Below are 21157 nucleotides of genomic sequence, written 5' to 3' on the forward strand. Positions count from 1 at the left end.
AGATCAGAGATCAGGCAGTTGCAGTAACGTAGGCAAAGGATAATAAGGGCATGAGTTATGGGTATCTTGTTTATTTTGTGAACTCTTGCTTCTTTTGGGTCATAGGACGGTTCAGACCCTCCAGAATTGCTAGATGATTTTTAATGCTGGTCCTAGTCTAAGCTCATAAGACAAGAAAGAAGAGGGAGTGGTGAACAATCTAATTGCTTTTCTTCTGTACTGTTCCATAAGAAGTCTGTGAAAACCCTATGGGATGGGAGGGGGCCAGCCAGATGGTGGAGGCTGGATGTAGGGAGATGCTATCTGGAAGAATAAAGAGGCTGAAAAAGGAGGACAAAAGCAACCAGGATATTCTAGTGACCACCTTTTAGAAAATCCGCTCTGTAAAAATTACATCTCAATTATTATTTCACTATAGGCTAAGATAAATTTCACTGATTCTTTTTTTTTTTAGATTTTTATTTATTTATTTATTTGAGAGAGAGAATGAGAGAGAAAGAAATAGAGAGCACAGGAGGGGGGAGTGTCAGAGGGAGAAGCAGACTCCCTGCTGAGCAGGGAGCCCGATGCGGGACTCGATCCCGGGACTCCAGGATCATGACCTGAGCTGAAGGCAGTCGCTTAACCAACTGAGCCACCCAGGCACCCAAATTTCATTGATTCTAAGATGCACTTTTTTCCCTTCATATTTTTTTTAAATTTTATTTTGTTAGTCAACATTCATTACATCATTAGTTTTTGATGTAGTGTTCCATGATTCATTGTTTGCGTATAACACCCAGTGCTCCACGCAGAACGTGCCTTCCTTAATACCCATCACCGGGCTAACCCATTCCCCCCAAGCCCCTCCCCTCTAGAACCCTCAGTTTTAACATCTCTGAAACTGGGATGCATCTTGTGATTGCTGTGATAATAAAGAACTGTGTCAGTTTAATAGGCTGAGGCTTTCTTTTTTTGTAGTGGCACATAAAATAATGGCCATATAGTTTCCTATAGTTAGTGGTGTCTTAGATTTGACACCACTGGTGTTGGGAACATCAAAACCTTCTGATTTTCCTTAGGTAAAAATTGTGTTGTTTAGACCAGGGCTGCAGGTCACAAACCTTCCTTCTCCAAACAAGGGGACATGTGTAAGATTTTGCCATTGGAGAAAACATCACAATTCACTGGGTCATTACACATTTTAAATGATTATGTGCTATAAGGTAGAAAGGAACATGTATACTTAGTAACTCTATCACGATAGATAGAAAAGCAACTCATAGTCTGTTCTGTATTAGTGGGGAGGTATAGGGGCATAGCACAAACATTATTTCCTAGAAAATTTCCTGAAGCCAAATAACGGTTTATAGATCTATAAATTGTATTACAGATGCATTTCATTCTAGCACTATTTAAACAGCATTTTATGTTTATAATGCTGAAATTATTTCATATACGTATCAAGTTAAACACAACACAATTCTGATTACAAGCCAACTGACATGAAGCTTTGATTTTTTTACAATCTTGAGACATGGTACATATTTAAATAATTACTGTAACAAACTTTGTTGTGCACGTTAAAGTGAGATATTTAAAAAAGTCCTGAGGCCATAAAATTTTATTCTTTTTTTTGGGGGGGGGGAGAGAGAGAGAGAGAGGTGCAGAGGAAGAGGGAGAGAATTGCAAGCAGGCTCCACACCCAGGGCAGAGCTGACACGGGGCTCAATCTCACAACCCCGAGATCATGACCTGAGCTGAAATCAAGAGTCTGAAGTCTAACTGACTGAGCCACCCAGGCACCCCCATAAAGTTTTATCCTAATAAGAAATTCATATCAATAAAAATAAGTCTTCTACTTAGTTCACTCCCCTTCTTGAACATTGTTAAGAAATCCTTTCAAGTACAGCACTAGAATATGTTTGATATTCATCACTATGATTGCCAGCCTTATAATTCCTATCCATACCCTCATCAGGCCATACTCCTTTCCACCCTCCCCTGAGGTTCCACGTGCACGGCTGGCAACGGGAGCCTGTTGGGAGGTTCAGCAACACTGTGCTGGGCAGGGCCGTGCTGACGGGAACAGTAAAGCACCATGCCCCTTCTGCAGCTCGCAGTCACGATATACATGCTCCAAAACTGCTGGTGTCCTGGTCAGTCCCTTCCCCAAAGTCCGGCCTCTGGTTTCCCGCGGGGAAGAGTCCCAGAGATAGCAGCTGTTTCCAGCTGCACATTTTCCTTTAATCTGTCACGGGCTCTGAAGCTGCAGCTGCCTGACATCTGTTCCCTTTGGTTCTTACAGAGGGAGGGATAGTTGGAGAAGCAACTTCCTGAGCTTTGGACCATTCTACATCATGTTAAAGAAGCTGTGAATGGAAACGTCACAATCTGATAGGTCGTGATAAATTTTAAATGAATTCAAGTGCCTCCTTTATTTTTAATAACACTCTGACTCTAACTAAAAGACACACCCTCTCTGTTTAAGAAAATATTCCCCCTAAGTTGGCCATCTCAATATTGGTCTGGCAAATATGACACGTATCTGTGGTGACTCTACAGTTTTCATTGCCCTGGTTTCATAACAACACATAAAAGGTTACTAATGTTTCTCCAGATGTTCCAGTTTAGACTTGGGGGAAAGACAACAATCATTTCCTGCAAAGGCCACAAGGAAGAAGCTTCTGTTTCTGTAGTAAGTACCAAGCAATATAGACATCTCTTGGCTACAGATCAAGAGGGACTGCATGGAGCTATGCCTTATAGGGTGGTACCTTCATTTTGCATCCAGATAGCAACTTTACTCAGTATATATCAGTTTAACCACATCAGACACCATGATGCCATAACACTTGGTTAAGCCAGAGGTGTGGATAAAAATTTAACCTCCTGGTTTACAATTGCAGGTGGAGTTACTTTGATGGGAGAAATATTTATACCTAACTGCTACAAGAATCCCATAAAAGAAGAGAGAGGCCACAACTATTTTCTGCTCTAGTTTGGCACATTGTAAGGAAACTTTCAGTCTTTTACAATTATTTGGAAACAAGAGCAGGGTAAAGTTTTGGTTGAAAGACGACTCCGGTGCTAATGATTTGGAGAATCCAAAGGGAAAGAGGATTGGAAGAAGGACATTGCTTGACTTTTTACTTTGGCTGAATCAATCTCCAGTACAAAAACCATAAGACGGAGACTGCCAAAGGTATGCCAGAGGAAAAATCAGGGTGTGAGATGCAGAGTATCTCCACACGAACACAACACATTAATGAGAAAAGGGAGTAATGTCCATGAGAAGTACCTGTCTCTCCCCAGAGACTGTCAAAACTGTTGATCTGTGCTCGCTCTACTTCTTCTTCATCTTTTTCTGGAAGATCAAGTAGGTAGGAGACAATCTGGAACGAGAAGTTGTGTCAGTTCAAACTTCAGGTGGGAAACTATGCTACCAGCTCTGGCCTGTGAGGTTTGAAAGATGCCTGGATGACCCAAGTGTGACGCAATCGCTTGCACACAGAAGAAACCAGAACCGACTATCCCAGCAAAGAAACCCAAAGTGGCCATGATGAATATTTGTTTTGTCGGGTACAGTTTATACATTTCTCTTGAACACAACTCACTTACACAGCATGTGATTTTTTTAAAAATTATTTATTCCTCATCTTTAAGTTAAAGAAGCAAACCCTCATCCTCCCAATAAAAATACCAATAAAGAGAAAAAAACCAATCAATCAGTAAAAACCAGAAAACAAATATGGAGAAAACGTAGGGCCTCTATTTCATCAGAGTAGAGCAATGATCTTCTTTTTTCTGCTCGGAAGTACAAGGACTGCTTTGGGGATAATAAAGGGAGAATGACTATTAATATTAAAGGAAAGCGACAGCTCTGTTTCCAGGAATTTACCTGTAGAGAGAGTTTAAAAACCTACAGATATTAAAAATTCCAGTTTTACTTAATATTCCCTTGGTGACATACGAAGTCAGTTGGCAGGGGAGCTGTTTCACTGGTGAGCCAACGTGTTCTGGCCCCTGAAAGCGGAGCATTACATTTTCAGGAATTCTGTAAGCCGGTTATTAGATGAAGATGTTTATTAAAAATTAAATAACAAATTATATTAAAAACAAAGTAAAAAACAAAATCTCACGACTTCTTATTTATTTAACTACACTCTATCTATGCTCTTGAGGTTATTCATATGTATTGTGTTGTATGGTGGAAACAGCCCATCATGGTATGTGCTCCTATGCATCTCTTCGCAACATCACAATGGCAGCTCCATATCAGCCGTGGTGGGAGCATTTACACCTTGGAAATTGGCAAACATTATAAATCAAGATTTGATTCAGTGCTAATGCTCCAAGAGGCTCCAGTTTAATGAATATGATTTATATGAGGGTGAGAAGTAGTTTAACATAGATCATGTATCAGATTTAGTGACAAGAAAATTATTGGGAAAAGAGCAAAAAAGATCATCTATAAATGATCAAAGAGTTGCAACCACAGGTTGGCTTCAGATATAAATTTCACAAAAATCAAGCATTCCATTAAGAGTACTGTATATTTCATTATTTGTAAACTGTATGCTACATGTTCTTCGTATCAGTAAAATTTATACTAATTTTTTTTTTTAAAAGATTTTATTTATTTATTTGAGACAGAGAGAATGAGAGAGAGAGAGCACATGAGAGGGTGGAAGGTCAGAGGGAGAAGCAGGCTCCCTGCCGAGCAGGGAGCCCGATGCGGGACTCGATCCGGGGACTCCAGGATCATGACCTGAGCTGAAAGCAGTCGCTTAACCAACTGAGCCACCCAGGCGCCCTATACTAATTTTTTTAAAAGAATTTTTAATTTACTTATTTGACACGCAGAGGGAGAAGCAGGCTCCCCGCTGAGCAAGGAGCCCGATGCGGGGCTCGATCCCAGGACCCTGAGCTGAAGGCAGCCGCTTAACTGACTGAGCCACCCAGGCGCCCCAAATTTATACTAATTTTAAGTATGTATGTATGTACACACACACACACATACTTCCGCTCTACTACACAACCCTCCGGGAACTGGATGTTCAGCATTTCCTAGCAGTTATCAGTTCCATACATTTGTTACTATATTATTATTATGATTAGTAAAACAATTCAGCAAAAATACTGTTTGTATAGTGTTTAACAGCTTACAAAGCACCTTTCATACCAGCTGTGTAAAAAAGAATATATGAGACTAATTTTACTGATGAGAAACGAAGGTTCTAAGAGATTAGGTGAACTGCCCAAGGTCCAGAGCGAATGAGTAGTAAACTGGGACTCCAACCTAGTCCTTCTGAGATTTCAAATGTGGTGCTCTTCCCATTCCACACTGCCTACCCATGTGAGCACAGGTCAGTAAATAATCCCCAGGAGCCGAGTGTCACTGTCTATTAAATAAGGGTGGCAAGATGGGGAGGAATTGGATTAGATGATTTCCAAAGTTCTTTTCCACTCTCAAGGGCTGTATTCATAATTCTAGATATGCTGGTATTTGAGAATTCAAGCGCTTCATGGAGTTCAGTCTCCTATTCCTCAAAACAGTGACCAAAACACTAATCCACATTAATTAGGCAGCTAATTTTGTAATAATGCCACCCTTTTCCCCCTGTTTCCTAGGTCCTTCAATACACAGCCTGAAAGAAACTAAAAACCCTAAACCTTATCACCTGCTTTCTTACCTCCGTGTACCCCATGCTGGCTGCAGCAATGAGGGCCTGCTGGATGGCATGGCTCTTCTTAAATACTCCTTGCTGCTGGCCGGCCATCGTCCAGTCACACTGAATCAAAAACTTGACAACCTCCAGGTGACCTCGGAGTGCGGCATGGACCAAAGCACACTGCCCATTCTTGTCCAAATGATCCACCTAAGGGGAAGGACAGAGAAATGTATGTGAACAAAGATTTGTGGCCACGCTAATCCAGTCACATTGGTCCACTCCACATGACTAGACTAGAGAGAGTCATCCCTTCCCATACCCTGAATCAATCTCTGAGAAAATCTAGAAAATTCTCTCCTACTCAGGCTAGATCACTGCTGAGCTCGAACTCTGGTAGATGCCCCTCAGGGGAGAACCTCTTTTCATAAGGTCAGACTTTTGTTTTCACAGAAAAAGGAACCAAAAAACCAAAACTCCCAGCTCCAGCTCTGTTTTCCTGAGGTATATTCTCCTTTGTCCTCAAACAGTTCTTTTCAGACCAAAATTTGAAAGACGTGTAGCTCTGCTGACACAAAAAAACTGTCTTTGAAATCATGAAAGGGAAGAAAAACATTTTGAAGCTCAAATCTTTTGGTCTTCCAAAGAAGCAAAATACCTCATATCATGAATCATACTTTTGACCACCAAGCTTTGGCAGAGGCTACTTTTTTCTTCCAGTGGGAGGGCAGAATCTCAAAGATTTGGCCAACGTGGCCAGAGGTACTTGGAGCTTAATGTTAGACTATGTTCCAATAGTGGCTTTTATGGTTGCAGTGTTGGTTGCACGTTTAGGTTGAAAGAAGAGGCTGGTTAAGATCGATCTACCAGAAGGAAGCCACAAGTTTCACCAGAAGAGTAGCCTTTTCTGGCAGGTAGGCTTCGAGAGGTAGTTAGAATACTTGAAACATATAAGTTTTGCATCTGGTTCTCCCCAGCTTTAGTTCCACCAGCAATCTATTTTTTTTTTCAACTTTTTTTTTATTATGTTATGTTAATCACCATACATCATTAGTTTTTTTTTTTTAAATGTTTTATTCACTCATTCATGAAAGTCAGAGAGAGAGAGAGAGGCAGAGGCAGAGGGAGAAGCAGGCTCCCCGCCTAGCAGGGAGCCCGATGTGGGACTCGATCCCAGGACCCCGGGATCATGACCTGAGCCGAAGGCAGACGCTTAACCATCTGAGCCACCCAGGTGCCCCTACATCATTAGTTTTTGATGTAGTGTTCCATGATTCATTGTTTGTGCATAACACTCAGTGCTCCATGCAGAACGTGCCCTCTTTAATACCCATCACCAGACTAACCCATCCTCTCACCCCCTCCCCTCTAGAACCCTCAGTTTGTTTTTCAGAGTCCACTGTCTCTCATGGTTCGTCTCCCCCTCCGATTTCCCCCCCTTCATTCTTCCACTCCTGCTATCTTCTTCTTCTTCTTTTTTTTAACATATAATGTATTATTTGTTTCAGAGGTACAGATCTGTGATTCAACAGTCTTGCACAATTCACAGTGCTCACCATAGCACATACCCTTCCCAATGTCCATCACCCAGCCACCCCATCCCTCCCACCCCCGACCACTCCAGCAATCCTCAGTTTCCTGAGATAAAGAATTCCTCATATCAGTGAGGTCATATGATACATGTCTTTCTCTGATTGACTTATTTCGCTCAGCATAACAATCTCCAGTTCCATCCATGTCGTTGCAAATGGCAAGATTTCATTCCTTTTGATGGCTGCATAATATTCCATTGTATATATATACCACATCTTCTTTATCCATTCATCTGTCAATGGACATCTTGGCTCTTTCCACAGTTTGGCTATTGTGGACATTGCTGCTGTAAAGATCAGGGTGCACGTACCCCTTCGGATCCCTACATTTGTATCTTTGGGGTAAATACCCAGTAGTGCAATTTCTGGATTGTATGGTAGCTCTATTTTCAACTTTTTGAAGAACCTCCATACTGTTTTCCAGAGTGGCTGCACCAGTTTGCATTCCCACCAAGAGTGTAGGAGGGTTCCCCTTTCTCCACATCCCTGCCAACATCTGTCGTTTCCTGACTTGGTAATTTTAGCCATTCTGACCCACCAGCAATCTATTTAACAAATGTTTACTGAATGCCTACTTTGTGCAAGGTACCACCTAGCATGAAAAGGTGAATAAGGTAGTAAAATATAGATTCTGTTCTCAAGGACTTTCAAACAAGGTAGGGGAGATGCGACCAGTGTGACAAAAACCTATCCAACAAACGACAAAGACTGTTATAAGGAAAGTACAAGCGCAATGAAACTGGAGAGAATGCCTAACTAGAATCAGGGACAGATTCTGAAGGAAAGGTGCTATAGTCTAAATGCTTTTGTCCCCCTAAAATTGTATGTTGGAATTCTCACCCCCAATGTAATGATATTAAATGGAGATGGGACGTTTGGGAAGTGAGAAGTGTCCTACTATTAAGGCCCCAGAGAGCTTGCTTTCCCTCCTCCACCACAGGAGAACAGAGCAAGAAGGTGCTGGCTGAACACTAGGAAGCTCTCACCAGCTGCCGAATCTGCTAGCACCATGATCTTGAGACTTAGCCTCAGAACTGAGAGAAATAAATGCTGTCTACGAGCCACTGTGTCTGAGGTATTTTGTTATAGCAACCCAAACAGACTCAGAAAAGGTCCATCTCAACTGGCTGAGATAGGAAATGATTAACTCTAGTTTTTGTAAGGGTAAGGTACATGAAGGGCAAGTTTAAACTACAAAGTTGAGAGGGTCTTCTGGGACCAGAGCAGGGATATTTCTGAATGCCAGGCTATCTGGTCTGAATTTGAATCAGAGGTCATGGATAGTCATTGAGAATTTTCATGCTCATACTACATTTTTTTTTAAATTTTATTATGTTATGTTAGTCACCATACATCATTAGTTTTTGATGTGGTGATCCACAACCTATTGTTTTTGTATAACACCCAGTGCTCCATGCAGTACGTGCCCTCCTTAATACCCATCACCGGGCTAACCAATCCCGCCTCCCCTGTTTGTTTCTCAGAGTCCGTAGTCTCTCATGGTTCATCTCTCCCTCCAATTCCACCCTCCTCATTTTTCCCTTCCTTCTCCTAGTGTCCTCCATGCTATTCCTTATGTTCCACAAATAAGTGAAACCATATGATAATTGACTTTCTCTCCTTGACTTATTTCACTTAGCATAATCTCCTCCAGTCCCATCCACGTTGATGTAAAAGTTGGATATTCATCCTTTCTGATGGCTGAGTAATATTCCATTGTATATATGGACCAAATCTTCTTGATCCATTCATTTGTTGAAGGGCATCTCGGCTCTTTCCACAGTTTGGCTATTGCGGACATTGCTGCTATGAACATTGGGGTGCATATGGCCCTTCTTTTCACTACATCTGTGTCTTTGGGGTAAATACCCAGGAGTGCAATTGCTGGGTCATAGGGTAGCTCTATTTTTAAATTTTTGAGGAACCTCCACACTGTTTTCCAAAGTGGCTGTACCAACTTGCATTCCCACCAACAGTGTAAGAGAGTTCCCCTTTCTCCACAACCTCTCCAACGTTTGTTGTTTCTTTCCCTGTCCATTTTTCCTATTCCAACTGGTGTAAGGTGGTATCTCAATGTGGTTTTGATTTGAATTTCCCTGATGGCTAATGATGATGAACATTTTTTCATGTGTCTGTTAGCCATTTGTATGTCTTCTTCAGAGAAGTGTCTTTTCATATCTTCTGCTCACTTTTTGACCTGATTATTTGTTTTTTGGGTGTTGAGTTTGAGAAGTTCTTTATAGATTTGGATACCAGCCCTTTATCTATAGTGTCATTTGCAAATATCTTCTCCCATTCTGTGGGTTGCCTCTTTGTTTTGTTGACTGTTTCCTTTGCTGTGCAGAAGCTTATTATCTTGATGAAGTCCCAAACGTTCATTTTTGCTTTTGTTTCATTAGCTTTTGGAGATGTATCTTGAAAGAAGTTGCTGTGGCCGATGTCAAAGAGGTTACTGCCTATGTTCTCTAGGATTTTGATGGATTCCTGTGTCACACTGAGGTCTTTCATCCACTTTGAGTTTATCTTTGTGAATGGTGTTAGAGAATGGTCGAGTTTCATTCTTCTGCATGTGGCTGTCCAATTTTCCCAGCACCATTTATTGAAGAGACTTTTTTCCATTGCATGTTTTTTCCTGCTTTGTCAAAGATTATTTGACCACAGAGTTGAGGGTCCATATCTGGGTTCTCTATTCTGTTCCATTGGTCTATTCATACTACATTTTCAAAAACTAGGGGGATGAATAAAAGGTGCTTTGGCTCCTTGGAGAAATGATTAATTCCTGGGGTTGGGGCATTAATAGTAAATGATGAGTGTGGAAAATCTGGTGATGCCAGAAAGTACCGAAATGCTCATAAAATACTTTAGCTGAAGCTGAAAGGATACAGGAGCCAACTTGAAGGGGCTCCCAAAGGCCAAACCTTGGGCAATTTGAGCAAACAAATAATAATGGCAATGGGTTATAGGTCCTAGTATAAAATAAATACAGGAACCCGTAGTACTATAAGTGAATAATTAAAAAAAATACATATATGGGGAAAAGGGACAGCTCTTCCTTACATCAAAATTCTAATAAATGCTGAAGGAATGAGGAAAATAGAAAGTGTAGAAACACCAAAGCAATCATTATTGCAGCAAGAATCTTTGATGGATCCTAAAATCAGTGGACAAAAGCATGAGAAACAAGGTATCTGTCTAGTCTCAAAGCATCTCCCTCAAAGACATTTCTTAATGACAAAGGGTAAAACAGTAGCTTCAGAACTGAGAAACCTGGAAGACACCATCCGAGCCAGGTGATCGAGGTTAGCATCCCCTGTGATAGGACATAGCAAGAGCATACACCTCCCGAAGTGCTGCATTACAAGGACACGGAGCACTTCTATGGTATTCTTGCTGACGATATATGAACTCAGTCTAACAACGAGAACATCCCACAAATAACTGGCTAGTATTCTTCAGTATTTTGGTGCTGATGCCGTGGGAGAGAGTCTGAGGACGGAGAAGACGAGAGGACAAAATCACAGTGAACAGTGACATTAGGAGAAGGAAGCGAGAAGAGCAACCAGACAGGCAGGGGGAGAACTAGGACTACACAACAAGTTCTGGAAAGTGCTGTATCAATACCGCCAACACTACGGGAGAGGTTTAGAGGGTGAGAAAGGACAAAAAGTTACTTTATTTGGTGGTTGGCAGTTGTCTGTGACTTTTGAGAGAGTAGCTTCAGTTGAATGCCAAGAGGTTAGGTGTTTTCTTTCTTTTTTCTTTTTTTAAAAGATATTATTTTTAAGTAATCTCCACACTGAATATGGGGCTTGAACTTACAACCCTGAGATCAAGAGTCACATGCTCTACTGACTGAGCCAGCCGGGAGTGCCCCCCCCTTTTTTCTTAAAGAATATTATTTATTAGGCCCTGCAAGAGGTGAAAAGAGACTTTATCTCTCTTTTTAAAAAGATTTATTTATTTGAGAGAGAGTGCATGAGAGAGAGAGCAGGGGGAAGGGCAGAGGGAGAGGGAGGAGGAGGAAGCAGACCCCACCTTGAGTGCAACACAGGGCTCAATCTCAGGACCCTGAGATCAGGACCTGAGCCAAAATCAAGAGTCAGACGCTTAACTGACTGAGCCACCCAGGTGCCCCAAGACCTTATCTCTTTTTAAAAAGACTTTCTCAGTTTTAATTCTCATGGTGACCCCATTAATCCTTTTTATAGATGAAAACAGTGAGACTGAGAGGTTAAATGACTTGTCCAAGCCCTCAGAGAAAGGAAGTATAAATGGAGACTTTGACCAAGTTGTGTTTGATCCCAAAGTTTATGATTTTAATGACATAATGCCCCTTTCTCTCACAGAAGCCAGACTAAAAGTGGTTAAGGGGCAGTAAGGAAGCAGAGGTGGCAAGTAGAGAGGACTCTTGGGGTAGGACTGGTGGACATGGAAGGGAAGAGATGGGACCACAGCTCTGGTCAGCAGGAGAGAGGGCAGCTGCTTTTTCAGGTTATAGGAGACATTCATCGGTTTGTTGAGAATTTATTTTTTATTTTTAAAGATTTATTTATTTATTTACTTGTCAGAGAGAGAGAGAGTGCGTGCACAGAAGCAGAGGGAGAAGCAGGCTCTCCGCTGAGCAGAGAGCCCGATGCGGGGCTTGATTGGAGAACCCTAGGATCATGACCTGAGCCGAAGGCAGACACTCAACCAATTGAGCCACCCAGGCATCCCGGTTTGTTGAGAATTTAGGAAAAGAGTGAAACGAATTGTGAGAGAAAAGCAACACGTAGAGAAAAAAAATACAGGTGGAGGCAAGTGCTTTGGGAAGGAAGGTAAATACCTCCTTCTCTGAGGCAGATGTGAAGTGAGTGTCGGTAAGGATTAACGGAGTTTTGAGATGGAGGCACATGGAGATGAACTCAATCTTGGTAATGTAGGAGGCCAAGAGGTGTGGCAGGGTGTGGAGAAGAATGCAAATGATTTCCCTATCTGCTCTGGGGAAAACAGAGATGTATGGAATCGTAACTGGGCAATAGGAAAGACCCAACTGAGATGAGAATATGAATTCACAGCAGTAGTAATAAAGCCCAGTTGTTCTGTTTTTAGAGATGTTCATTCAAATGAATAGGACATTATAGGTGGACATTATAGGTCTGTGTCACGGTAGACACCTAGGGGTCTGGAATTTCACTGAGAGTCTCAGGTTCCAGTTCTCAAAAGTCTCGAGTCCCCCTTTCTTCCCTGGTGAGAACACTGGACACCTCAGAACGAGGTCACACATATTACTTATATTTCAGTGCAAAACCACCCAAATCCTCAGTCTGTTTTCAAGACTGAAACAAAATATCACAAGGCTACAATCTTCCCCAGAGGCTTACATTGTTGAGACCGGCATTTTTCTTTTCACCAAAATTTTGGAAATTGAGTTCTTTTATATCAGCAGCTCTTGAGATACTATAAAGCAAACACTTTTTCAGAAAGGTCTTCAGAGAATTAAAGTTCACTAGCAGATACACTGCTGAGTACCTCTGGTGGGTTTGAGTATAAACACAGAGTCATGTTCTCCTCACACCTCTATGATGCTGGTCTTCAAGGCTAGGGTGAGGGAGTCTGGCCTCTGTTCTTACCTCCAGGGCTAATTTCTCTTCTCTACACATGAAAGGCTGTGGGCACGGTTCAGTTCTGACTTCCCACGGCAGTCTCTTTGCTCCTTCACTTCTCCTTCTTCCCTCTGTCCTCAGTGGAGAATTCCCTGGTTGTTAGGTGGGGACTTTTTGTGGCTGCTGATAATGCAGTTTCCTAAGTGCCTCCCAAGGGCTTTAGAACCGTGTCCTGCTGTGGTGCGGAAGGGGCAGTGGCAAGTGGGCCAACACTGGGACGTCTGCACAGCCAGTATTCCCCGTGATCTGCGCCCTACTGGGTTTGATGTGCTCTGCCTAGACTCACGAGGTGACACAGGAGACAAGGAAGACTCCACGGCAGGGAGGAAGAGACAGGGAGGAGAGGCAAAGCAGCGGAGTGGGGCAGCTGTTACCTGGGCACGCTTCTTGCACAGAAGTACAACGATGCTCAGGAAGCCAGCTGCCGCTGCATAGCCCAGAGGGGTCAGGCCGCTTTCAGAAGAGGCATCCACATTGGCCCCAAACTCCAGTAGCAGGGCCACCATTTCTGTGTAACCAAGATGAGACTGGACACACAGAATTGGAGCATTATTTAAAACCTCTGTCCGGTAATTAATGTTGGCACCTCCCAAAATCAGCAGTCGGCTGACCTAGAAATAAGTACATAGAGATTACACTCAGGCAAATTTCAGTTGCATCCTTTCAGTCATCTTTAAGTAAGTCATCTAGGACTCCACAACAGCACCTAGTAGCACTTAGTAACTGCTTTATTTTATAATCTTCACTTGTTCCTTTTTTGATACTGTGCCTTTAGAAAGGGTTGTGAAATGTCTCCTTTCCACGAACTGCTCAGTCATGAGAGCAGACGCCACCCCACACTATAGTGCGGAACCCAGCCTCTTCTGAGTGAACTGTTGGTCAGAAAAGCTCCTACCCGAACAAAGCCTACCTGAGATCAATTTACTGCCTAGAAGCAGGAGGACCTAATCCTATAAACCAGAGCAGGCTTATAGAAGGTAGTAGCGTAACAGGTCTGGTCCTCAATTCACAGAACAAAATGCAACAATTTCAAATATATTAGATTATCAGTATAAGGCTGACTGATAGGAGATAGTCTAAGGTTAAGTCAAATATCAGTTAAATAGCCACTTAAATGTCCCAATTTTATTTCTGCACAGCTAATTCTTTAATCTATCTGTAATTTACAAGCATCTACCTTTATATTTGGAGTGTAGAGATTTCGTAAAGATGCCAATGCCATGGAAAGACCTTCTGTACTATAGGAGATCCAGAGACCTTGGAGGATGGAAGATGACACACCAACTTTTTTACTCAAACCCTGAAAAAGAAATAGAGACAGTTAAATTATTAGCCCAGCTGAAGAGTACCATGAGGAGTGAGTGGCTTCTAGGTTTGTTGTACTAAGAAATGAGAATGGAGTCTTGCCCTAACTACGTCCAGGCCCAGCAAAGCCAGTCCAAGGAAGGAAGATACTAATGAAGTCTGGCACCTAATAAGTGAATCTGGGGAGGTATTCTCTTAAAAAAGTTAAGCTACTTCTGCCTGCTTTGTTCCTTGAAATGCCGGTTGTTCTTGCCTAGAATACGTACGTATGTCCAAAACAGCAATTCATGGCCAACCTTGTTTCATTTATACTCCTGACCTTATTCTCCTTTCCCCTCACTGAATTATTTGGAAGCAAATCCCAGACATCTTATCAGTTAATATACAACTATTTCAGTAAATGCCTCTAAAAAGATAAGGGCTCTTTTTAAGACAAAGCCCAACATCATTATGATACCTAAAATTAACAAGGATTCTATAACATGAAATATCCAGTGTTCAAATTTCCTTGACTGTCTCAAAAAGAGAAATAATTTTTTTTCTAAATTGTAATCCATAAAAGATCCATATACTATAACCAATTTTAAAACACTTTAAAAACGTAAAGGGAAAATGAGATTTTCTTCTATTAATTTTTTAAACAAAATATTGTGCACATATTCCATACATGTACACATGCTTTTGCCTCATTCTATTTCAAGAGAGATATAGTAGTCCATTATATGGATGTATCATAATTTACTTACAGATAAGTTAGGTTCTAGAGCTCACCTCTACCGTAGATCCTAGAAAACCAGGAAACTTAGCTCTGATTCCCTCTTTGGGCCTCAGTCTCCTAATATGGACTATGTGTGAGCCTCACTAAGATCTTTTGAGGAACTGTAAACTATATTAACCAATTATACAGAAAAATCATTATAAATTGATATTTATAGTTCAACAGAGGAAGCTTTTAGTAATGGAAGACAAGCTCTATATATTATGGTTTAAGGAAAAAAAGAAAGGGAATCCAACATTTATTCAGTATCTGCTATGTGTCAGGTTCTAAGCTAGGGCCTTTTCATGTTAGTTTCTTTAATCTCCATGACAGTTGAATTTATTACTATTTTTATATAGGAGGAAACAACCCAGAGAAGGCTAAGTAATTTGCCCAGAGTCCTACAACCATTAAAAAGTGGAGCTGGAATTAGAAGCCAAGTCCTTTTAACTCTAAAGTTCATGTTCCTTCCATTAGACCAAGTTAAACCTGAGCCAGGACTTTAATTCTGAATTCTTAGCTGGAAAAGTAGCAACTAAAATAAACAAAGCAGCTGATTGCTGGCTTCTCCCTTTACCTTTAATTCTGAACCATTCTCCACCCTTGAGTGCCTTCTCCAAAATTGTCCTTTTTTATCCTAGACAATCTGATCTATTCCTATGGCTTTGCTCTTATGATTTCAACTAAGCATTATTTCTTTTCTAACTATGATATTCAAAGCACAACTATGACTATGACCTATAATAGTTAACTTTCTCTTAAACACTGACTTAACATGAAATTCCTTAGATATTTTCACTTAATCCACAGAATATTATAAAGATTATCCTACAGAAGAAGAATGCTGGACCAGTGTTTATTAAAGTCACACAGCAATTCTACTTTTGCTCAAGGTCTCCAGCATCAGAGGGAGTTTAGAAAATGTTGTATTTTAGCTTCTCAGAAAGATATAGCAACTCATTCCTCTGCTCAGGGCCTCTAAGTTTGGGTTTAGTTTTCTTGAATATAAATTGCTTTTTTTCTGTGTGATACCCAGGACAGTTTTGGTCATTTAAAGATACCAAAGGAATTTTAAATGAGAAAGCCTAAGATGTTCAGAGAAAAGGTGGATGTTCCCAGAATACCAAGTCCTAATTTTTGCTCAAGGGGACTTGGGTGTACTTCTGGTAATGGTGGGTCTAAACTGGATCCTGCTAAGGACAGCTAGGAAAAACTGTACAAAATTTAAAAATTATCCTCATTGGAGACATGGGAGGAATAACAGGTTGGAGAAGAATTACTAGACCAAGTAAGGATAGGATGGAGCCCAGGAGAGCAGTTTAGAGCTACTTTTCTCCTCGATGTGTTTGCCAATTCTGCAGAATTAGCTAGGAGTACTTTGTAGGTTTTTAAAAAATTTTTTATTGTTATGTTGATCACCATACATTACATCATTAGTTTTTGATGTAGTGTTCCATGATTCATTGTTTGTGTATAACACCCAGTGCTCCATGCAGAACGTACCCTCTTTAATACCCACCACCAGGCTAACCCATCCTCCCACCCCCTCCCCTCTAGAACCCTCAGTTTGTTTTTCAGAGTCCATCGTCTCTCATGGTTCGTCTCCCCCTCCGATTTCCCCCCCTTTATTCTTCCCCAAGCTAGGAGTACTTTTGATAGCTTTGGGATTTTTAGGCAGTGAAATTCTTTTGTATGATCCTGTAATGGTGGATACATATTAGGCATTTGGCAAAATCCACAGAAGCATAAAAAACAGTTAAAACCTAATATAAACTACGGACTTCAGTTAATGATATATCAATATAGATTCATCAATTATAACAAAGTACTACACCAGTGCAAGAAGTTAATAATAGGGGAAACTGTGGTGGGAGAGTGAGTATATAGAAATTCTCTGTATTTTCTGTAAACCTAAAACTAAGAAAGTAAGTCTGTTAAGAAAAAAAAAAAAAAAGCCTGGGTTCTACTCCAGAACCATGAATGATAATCTCTGGGAGTAAGGCTCAGGGGTGTGTGTGTGTGCGTGTTTAAAGTTCTCCACGAAAATCTAATGCATAGACAAAATTGAAAGCTACTGGCCATTGATCTAGACCTACAGATAAATCCTGAATACACAAAATTTGGTGAAAAAAAGTTAGAGAATTACACAAAGAATATGATTCTGTTTATGTCAAATGTAAAAGTTAATGAAATAATCCTGTATACTGTTTATAAATACATTTCTATGTTGGAAAAATGCAAAATATGGATAAGAAGAATACATGTGAACTTTAGGGTAGAAATTATCTCTAAAAGGGAGAGAAATAGGGCTAACAGAGGGCTTCTACTCCATGTGTTACATTTTCATTTCTTCAAAATAAAGAAAAAGATTTGAAGCAAATATGGAAAAATCTTAGCATCTGTTAAATCTGGTAGATAGTATTTGATTATTCAGTTATCTGTGCTTTCCGGTATGTTTGAAATATAATAAAATTTTAAAGGGGGTGGATAGGGATATTTCTTCCTCAGAGACAAGAGAAAGGGAGGTAAGAACTGATGATACTGTAGATTGATTTTTTGGTGGGAGGAGGAGAGTGGTTAAGGGAAGTCACACTCAATGGCTTTGATTTACTCAGTGACTCATAAGTCAGGCTGTTTTTGGAGTTAGTCGACTTGGTTAGGAGCCAGATAAAAAAGAAATGGAAAAACGAACTGAGTAAGAATAGACCTTGGTAAATGAACTTCAATGAAATGGTCCAGTAACTGGACTACAAAGCAGCACTGAGGGTCCCAGTGAGGTTGAAGTAAATCCATAGGAAAGAAGCCTGAAGTACAGAGCTAGACTCTAGGATTTGGAATATGAGCTTTACTTGTGCTTTGGACTTGCTCTGCTGATTTCTTCTGCTTGGTGGGGCTGACTCTTTTGCTTCTATGAGGTATAAGAGGAAAGAGTTTCAGTTTAGTTAAATTCATCTCAACAGACGTGATAGGCAGGATCCCATTATCAGGCAGGATATAGCCAAAAATAACATGTAATTAAATTCTGAGCTGATGGGTTCTTAAAGAGAACCCTAAGTTCAAATAACTAGAAAAAGTGTTTCTTTAGTATCTGTAACTACTGCTCAGGCAATAAGGGATCTCTTTTTGTCAGAGATAGATGGTAATGGAGTCCCTTCCTTAAATATTTGTTAAGAGTCTAAATTTACAACGCTGTTTATCAGCTGGGAGAAAGCTTGCTTTCTTTATGCCTCTTGAAAGGGAGGCATAAAGAAATGACAGCAATCTCATCTTAGGGATCTTCGCTCTGGCTCACTTACCTTAAGATCATGGCAAAAACTTACCTAGGGGGCTCAACCAATGAGGTTCTTTAAGGCAAAGTATTTACAAACATATCATTAGTGTCTCACCTATAGCTATCCAAGCATCTCAAATAAATCATTACTATTCTTACCTGACCATCCGTGTGGCCATTTTTGGTTATAATGAAAAGATCCTGGTAAACAAAGGGGTTGGCAAACTATAGCCTGGGGCTAACTCCAGCCTTTCACCAGTTTTTATAAATCATGTTTTACTGGAATATGAACATATCCATTTATTTCTATATCATCTTTAGCTGTTTTTGAATTACAATGGCAGAGTTAAGTGGTTTCAACACAGATTATATGGACTACAAAGCCGTATTTGCTGATCACTGCTGTAGAGGAATGCTAAGTAACCTCTGAAAAGGTTGTATCACCATCTGGAATTTATGCTCATTATTAATTCTTACTATCAGGCAAGAAATTATTACCAATAATTTTGATCACAAAACCTTAGATATATGTCTAGTACTTTGCATCTTATAATGTACCTCTTCTATATATCTTATATCTGTGATCCTTATAACAATCCTGAGAGATATTGTTACCATTTTATAGATGAGAAAACAGACTGCTTAAGTGGTAGAGTCTGTACTTGAATCCATGCCTTTTGACTGATGTCAAAGGATCTTTCTTCTACCTACCAGATGCCTACTTATAGCACCTTTCCCCCCTGGCCAACAGATCTGTTCTGGTAAGAAATGTTATAGAACTGACCAATCAAAGAAACATTTCAGAGGGCAGCATTTAGGCAGTTAATTGCAAGAGCACTCTGAAACCCTTTTGGTGGCCAGACTCAATCCAACGAAACACCCTGCATTCCAAGATAGATTGAAATATCTCTGGCCACAATTCACAAACAGACTGCTTTCTTTTCACAGATTTAAAAAAAAAATCTAAATGGCAATTAGAGGATTACAAAAGAACTGTAAGTGCTCAACACCATGGTCATTAGGGAAGTGCAAATTAAAACTACCGTGAGATACCACTTCACACTAAAATGGCTACAATAAGACAGACAGACAATATCTAACAAGTGTTGGCAAGGGCTTGAAAAAACTGGAACTCTCATACGTTGCTGGTGGGAATGTAAAACGATGCAGCTACTTTGGAAAACAGACTGGCAATTGCTCAAAATTTTAAACACAGAATTACTATATGACCTAGTAATTCCATCCTGGTATATATCCAAGAGAAGTGAAGACATGTTCACATAAAAACCTGAACACTAACATTGTAAATGTACTAAGTGCCACTGAGTTGTTCACTTTAAAATGGATAATTTTATCTAAAAAAAAAAAAAAAGGGAACAATCTGTAAGCTAACATTCATAGGAACATTATTCACAATAGCCAAAAAGCAGAAAAAACCCAATGTCCAAATGGTAAATGGATAAACTATGGTATATCTACAAAACAGAATATTATTTGGCAGTAAAAAGAATCAGTTGGGGCGCCTGGGTGGTTTAGTCGGTTAAGCATCCAACTCTTGATTTCGGCTCAGGTCACAATCTCAGGGTCGTGAGATTGAGCCCTGCACTGGGCTCTGTGCTCAGCGTGGAGTCTGCTTGTCCCTCTTCCTCTGCTCCTCCCCTCTGCGCATGTGCGCTTTCTCTACCCCTAAAATAAAGAAACTTTAAAAATCTAAAAAAAAAAAAAAAAAAAAAAGGAATCAAGTGGTGATATCTGCTACAACACAGATGAACCCTGAAAACCTGCTAAGTGAAAGAAGCCAGACACAGAAGGCCACATACCATATGATTCTGTTTATATAAAATGTGTAGAAAAGTCAAATCTATAGAGATAGAAAGCAGATTGGTGGTTGCCAGGAAGTATGGGGAGTATCCTGAAGTGGGCATGAGGTTTATTTTTAGGGTGATGGAAATGTACAAATAGTGGTGATAGTTACACAACTCTGTAAATAGACTAAAAGTCAATGATTTGTACACTTAAAATGGGTTACTTTTATGGTATATAAATTATACCTCAATAAAGCTGTTAAAAACAAAAGGAATGAAAAGAGCTCCTTAGCCAGTCAAATATCCAGAATTACAGGCCTACAACCTCGTACTTTTAAGGTGGTTAATGACATTGTACACAATTTTTCATGAATAAAGATAAAACAAAGGGAATTTAAAATTAATTGGAAAGAAATATAAATTAGACTATATGTCACTGCTGATTGGAAGTTCTAAATGGTACTGGTTATAACCACAGAGTCTGTCTTTGCCTTTTCATGACCCTCAACTGATGGGGACTGAAAATTCTAGCAGTCTGGGAGAAGCTAAAGTGAATCAACAGGGAGCACTGGGCATTTAAAGGACCCTGAAAAGTGGACCATCAGGAAAGCCATAGTCCAAGTCTACATTCTTCAGGCCACAGTCATGTCATCACCATATGCTGCACACCCAAGTATTTATGGCCTGAATCACACACGGAGCCAGTCTTATCTCAGGCAACCATGTCGTCTGCAGCAACATAAGATAAAACCGTGTCAACGATAGGAGCGTGTGGTTTATACGTAGGTTTCCATGTATTGGATATAATCACACTGGGTCAAAGAAATTTCTATCATTTATCTGTTAATGTGGCATTTGTTTATTTTATGGTACAGAAAAGACAGAAATCAACTTCTTTGCATCTGACCCTAGGCAGATGGTGAGGCTAAAAGCTTAAGTGTTTAAAGCGGTAATGCTTAATACTTACGTTACTTTCCTATCTAACTGAAGGATAATGATCTCAGAGTTTGTAGAAGTAGCAGAGACTTTTTGGTCCACTTGAAGTTGGAATGAGACACCTGGCCTGTTATTTTTAGTCTCACTCTGCTACCGCTAAGTAAGGTCACTGGGTAGAGTCATTTTTGGTACAGC

At 40.4% G+C, this 21157-nt stretch overlaps 1 protein-coding gene across 1 annotated transcript in view; it reads right to left on the minus strand.

The window, feature by feature from the left end:
* Positions 1–21157, minus strand: part of TANC2 (tetratricopeptide repeat, ankyrin repeat and coiled-coil containing 2) — a 362442-nt gene that overhangs the window by 25971 nt on the left and 315314 nt on the right. The window contains exons 16-19 of the mRNA XM_035026328.1: positions 14066–14188; positions 13263–13499; positions 5676–5861; positions 3281–3374 (exon numbers count right to left, since the gene is read on the minus strand). Of these exons, the coding sequence (XP_034882219.1) occupies positions 3281–3374; positions 5676–5861; positions 13263–13499; positions 14066–14188 (640 nt within the window). The remainder of the gene's footprint in view (positions 1–3280; positions 3375–5675; positions 5862–13262; positions 13500–14065; positions 14189–21157) is intronic.

Source organism: Mirounga leonina, unplaced genomic scaffold, assembly GCF_011800145.1.
Source record: "Mirounga leonina isolate KUSES-001 unplaced genomic scaffold, KU_Mleo_1.0 Mir_197, whole genome shotgun sequence".
Taxonomy (NCBI): Eukaryota; Metazoa; Chordata; class Mammalia; order Carnivora; family Phocidae; genus Mirounga; species Mirounga leonina.